This window comes from Chaetura pelagica, unplaced genomic scaffold (genome assembly GCF_000747805.2).
Source record: "Chaetura pelagica isolate M959 unplaced genomic scaffold, ChaPel_1.0 scaffold66, whole genome shotgun sequence".
NCBI classification, from domain to species: Eukaryota; Metazoa; Chordata; class Aves; order Apodiformes; family Apodidae; genus Chaetura; species Chaetura pelagica.
In genome coordinates this window covers 1,193,815-1,199,175 of record NW_009953811.1, presented here as the reverse complement: position 1 = coordinate 1,199,175, position 5,361 = coordinate 1,193,815, and the positions used below count along the sequence as shown (strand labels likewise).

Genomic DNA, 5,361 nt, shown 5'->3' with positions numbered 1-5,361 from the left:
GAAACAGTAGAGTGATAAAGTTTGACCAGGTACAACTCTGAGTGAGAAAATTCTGAATTATTTAATAATGCACAAATCATTGGTCTTTCTTAAATTATGTAGAGGCAAAGTCAGGTGCTCCAGCTGAAACACACGATATCAGAGTTTAAGAAAGGATCCATTTCGATTTTATTAATTTTTAATGTTATACATGAATTTACAGTATTTGTTCATTTTTACCCTTGCAGGTAGTGAATTGTTAACACAGGTTTTCCATATTTCTTTTATTAAAAGGAACAAAGGGCAACAGTATTAAGAACAGTATCAAAACATACTTTGTAATTTTGATGATTTATGCCATGTATTTTATTAGTATTCTACCACTGTGACAGTGGAAGGCAGTCTGTAGCTACATATAATAAATGTATGTTCGTGTTTATATATGTGTGGGAGGAAGATTACTTATGCACCAAAAATTGTGTGTGTTTTTATTAAGAAAGGTCAGAATGGAAAGAATTAAGAGAGACCCCTGGAAACATCCATCTTTATTTCTTTCAATTTCCTCTTGGATTAGCTTAATTATCTCTATGTTTTCTCTTCTATCTCAGTTATCAACAGTAATAAGGGTATAGTAAGGTTCTGTACACTTTTCTCTGGATGCTCTGTTTAATACATTGCCATTATATGTTACTTAGGTAGAACATACAACATCTTGAGTCTTGCAAAGCTTGTGTTCTGAGATCTGTCAGTAATTTCACTGAAGTTTAGCATATGTATTCATCTTTGTAAAACTGGCCCCTAAACACAGACAGTAGGGGGGAGGCAGCATTCATATTATTGTTAGAAATGTTATATCACTGTTTTGTTTTTCATCAGCTCCTTCCATCTGTTCCATCTTTCTTCTAATTGTTACTTAATTGAATACAAGCACATGGTTGATCCATTTTTCTTCATTATTTCATTCTGACACATTTCTATAAATCTGTTTTGCCTGACAAACATGGCAATAGCGTCAATTACAAAGATGAAACATGTCTGAAACAAAAATCAGTTTTGTTGGGTTTTTTGGGGGGTTTTTTGGTCTTTTTTTGGTCTATAATATTTTATTCAGGTCTGGATGCTTTATTAAATGGTAACCAAATATATTTAAATCAGGCTATTTATGAAATACTTAGCAATAAACAGGCTTATAAACATAATTAAATTGTCAGGCTTTTAAAATGTGTTCATTCAGCAATCCCTGACACACAAGTGCTCCCATTAGTAATAATCACTGAATTAACTTTGTGAATGCTTTCCCATCTCTTTCCTTTGCAGAGAGAATGTGCTAATTTCATCAAGGTGCTTAAGGCTTATAACCAAACCCACTTGTATGCCTGTGGAACAGGGGCTTTTCATCCAGTCTGCACCTATATTGAAGTTGGAAGCCATCCTGAGGTAAACTATCTTAAAACAATGTTTTATTTTTCCTCTTTTTAATCTTAATTGGTGTTTAGCCATCATGTCTTTCTGCCAAAATGCACTTACACTAGTTTCTGTGGCTCAATGAGTAGATGTGGTAAGACCAGCTCCTAAATCAGGTGCTGATGTGCTGATTGATAAATCACAGCAGAATATGTACTTTTCTTGCCTACTCTGCATCTTCTCCCCCAGAGGCTTAAATAGATATGAATAAACCCATTCTGCCTGGTTCATGAAGTTAAAGCCCTCTCTTTCTTTGGTCAGGACAGATACCAGCTGTAAGAGGGGTAGTTCAGCCTGTGTTTTTATTCAGGGGCCAACTCTGTCCTTCAGTCTCCTACCAGTCAGTACAGTCTGACACCATGGCAGCTTTCTTTCAGCTGGGAGTTAGAATACAGTCACACATCCATAAATCCTGCTTCTTAGTTGTGTCCTGATGCACTGACAGTTTTTCATAGGTGACCTAGGTTTTTCTTTACTTTTTAGTGGAAAATAAATAATTTTTTTCCTCTTTGTTTTCCCCCATTTTTTTCTCATCTGTAGTCTACAGATCTTAAGTCTGCAGCTTAATGCTGCAGAAAGCTCACAGTAGCTGTTGTACTGCTTTGTCAGTGATCATCATAACTAAATAGATAAGCATGGTCTTCCCTGGTGAAAAACTGTATTACTCACAGAAAGCAATGAGACTATGCTGGTTTTCTTGGCTGAAGATCAGAGTGTCGCTGTGATCCATTTCGATCTTTTTTCTCTTCAGAAAAGCCAGTCCTTTGTTTTCCTGTTAAGATGAGTATGTACTATAAATTATTCCTCTTTACTTCGTTTTTGGTTTGTCTTACATCAGTATTGCTCCATGGACTGTTGCAGTTTAGGAACCAGCCTCTTGATGTGTTTTCAACAGTCACTTACTTAATTTATGGATATGTTTTACTAGTGAATCCATAGTTGTGTTACCGAAGAACAGCTCTTGCAAGTTACCTTATGGTTTTGCAATTCAGGTTTGCAGATTTCCCTGAAAATACAGCCATCTTTGTTAAATGAATGAAGACTCAAATATTTAAAAATAAGAACTTATTCTGGTAGACAAATTAACAGACCTTCTGAGTGTTGACTTTATAGTGTGGGAATAATTTTCCCCTATAAAAATGCCTTTTGATATTTGAAACATGAGTCTGTAAAATGTTATAAGCATAAGGTTTTGAAGGGATATTGAAAAGTAAAAGGATTTTTTTTTCATACTCTTTAATGTTTTATTCCAGAATGCATTCTTGGCAATTAGTGATTGTCTCTTGACCACACACAGTATGTCATTGCTTACTGCATTAAACAGATTCTCTGCTTCCTGAGATCCATTTGGGAATTGGTAGACATATTAATTAACTCTAGTTCCGTAAGATGTATGTCAATCAATTCTTGGCTATCTGCCAAGTGAATCTATCTGCAGAGAGGTAGCTGGTATGAGGTCATTTACTTCTACATTTGGCTGTTTTATGACTGTACCATAAAAGTAACACACACTTTATCAAGGATTTATAGAAAGGATGATCAGAGATGAGAGGCCAGATCAAACCTTGGTTTAACATTCTGAATTTTGAAAGACTGAGTCAATGATGTGTTTGGCCTTGAGCTGAAAGAGGATGTTTGGTTTAGCTTCTTTTTGGCTGTTCCTAACTATCAACAAAATCTAATTTGTTACTTTTTTTATCATTTACGCCCTAAGTCTGTTAGTCTCCCTGTGCTTGAATCATACTAATGATGTTCGGTTTCATCTTTGCAAACCAGGGAAGTCAGGAGTATGTTTATCTGAACTGCTTTGGACACTCTTAGCTTTTGATTTCGTTTTCATACTAGAGTTATGAGTGAAATCATCTTCACCTGTCCTTCCAGTGACAAAAGTTTTAGCATTCTCTAGACAGGCATGCAGGAGGGATCACTGCCTTCCCTGCCCAGGTCTGCCCAATGGAGGGGCAGGCAGGAGGCAGAAGTGCCCACATCTTCTCAGGCTTTGACAAATCTGACAGTCAGTCCCATGCAAAAGTGAGTATCAGGCGAATAAATTAATTTATTAGGTTTGCAATGAAAAATAATCTAGCCTGTCTCTTTCTCTCAGCTGGAGTCTACTCCTCCCTTTCCCATACCACCTAGGCAGGAATTTCAAATGTGTGTCTCTTCCAGGAGCTGGGGAAGAGGAGGGTGCTTGATTGACAGCAGCTATTAGAGACACCAGGAATGGGAGGGGGGGAAATACATTATTAACCCCCACACCCCTGCATCTGTGAGAGCCAGATGGTTTACGTTGTTGTGTCAGACAGCAGCACTGGACACGTCAAAGGGCCACTGCTTCTGTATCATGTATAGTTAATACCTCCCTAGCATACTAAAAAAGGTTAAAAGTATAACTGAAGACAAGTGCGTGATTGTGAGTTAAAAAATTGCCATCTGAAACATTTCCTGAAGATTCATTTTCTGCAACAACACTTGTGGAAAATTAACTGATTTCACCATCTGCTATTTTTTTTTTTTTGAGCACTTAGGGAGGTAAATATGAACTGATTAGAGGAACAGTCAGGGAATGTACCTACTGTCTAATAAGACTGCTTGTTTATGTGAGCTCTGAATATAACCCACCTGCCTGAGTCTGATGGAGCAGAGAAAATCAGCATGTGCCAAACTGAAGAGGATGGAGAAGTGAAATTTAAAGAAAGAGTGGCAAGTGATAGAGCAGGTACTGGATGCGATTGAAGCAGGCTGCAGGATCCTGGGGTATGGTTTTTATGACTGGGGAAAGGAAATAAATTGCTTTGTGTGAAGGTCCTAAAAGTAATGAGAATATGGATTGTTATATCTGTTGGATATCTCTTTGATATGAAGCAGCGTATCACAGCACCATCCTGTACTTGAAGAAAACCATTTCTAGTGATGAAACTAGGAAAGTCTGATGGAGTTTGATGAACTACAGTATCAGAAATAATAATAAAAAGGTAAAAGGATATGAACAGCATGCTGTGCATCTGATTAAAAATGATCTGTGCAAATGTATACAACCTAATATGTTGTGAATTACATTGCAGTCTAAGGAGTAAAGCAGACTAATCTTTGCTTAAATCCATTCCAGATGTGTAAGTGAATAACCACAGTATTTAGATAGAAGAATAAAGTTCGTTTGACTAGACTTTAAGCACATAAGCCATGAATAAGCAGGAAAGAGCATATTTAGAGAGAACATAGTATGTGTGTATGTGGAAAATACCTGAGGAGAGCCTAATTTAAAGCTTGAGATCATCCTTTGGATAAGCTATATTTGTACCTTCACCAAATGGGGCAAACTGGGTTATATGCAGATGTCTATATTGTGCGTGCCTGAGTTTAGGTGAAATGACCTAACATAGACTCCTAGACCAACTTCAGGGAACTGGGGTTAGGCAACATGTGGCATTCTCTCAGCATAACGCAATATAGTACGAGAAACCAATTAGCAGACAAAACAAGAAAGTAATTAGTAAAGCTGTGTTCTGTACCCACTGACTTCTGAGGAAACAGGATTGGATGTGTAGGAATGTTGTACTTAACAGTTGCAAAATTACACAAGTCAGATCTGTGTTTGAAAGGAACAAATCCAACTGCAGGGAGACACAGAGGTGCATTAAACCCCCTAGAAAATCACAACAGGTGATTGAATGCACCTGCCTGTGCATGCCTGCACAGGGGGAAGGAGCCCTGCTCCCTTTCCCCAAGGCTCCCTTTGGGGTAGTTTGCATGAACCAGGAGGGAACAGTCCTGTTTAGGAAAGAACGGGATTTTCCATTTACTTAACCCTTACATACAGGTGGAAGTATAGGGAATGCCCTATAGAACCTTTTTTTTGTATGCTCAGACAAGCATTGCGAGAGCTGTATAAAATAGTTTGCCAGATCCTCAGCAGGA

General features: G+C 37.7%; 1 protein-coding gene across 1 annotated transcript in view; it reads left to right on the top strand.

Annotated features, from left to right (window-relative positions):
• The window catches only part of SEMA3A (sema domain, immunoglobulin domain (Ig), short basic domain, secreted, (semaphorin) 3A), a gene marked incomplete at its 5' end in the record, with an annotated part of 168,657 nt that overhangs the window by 67,665 nt on the left and 95,631 nt on the right, over window positions 1-5,361 (top strand). The window contains one exon of the mRNA XM_010001255.1: window positions 1,297-1,416. Coding sequence (XP_009999557.1) covers window positions 1,297-1,416 — 120 coding nt within the window. The remainder of the gene's footprint in view (window positions 1-1,296; window positions 1,417-5,361) is intronic.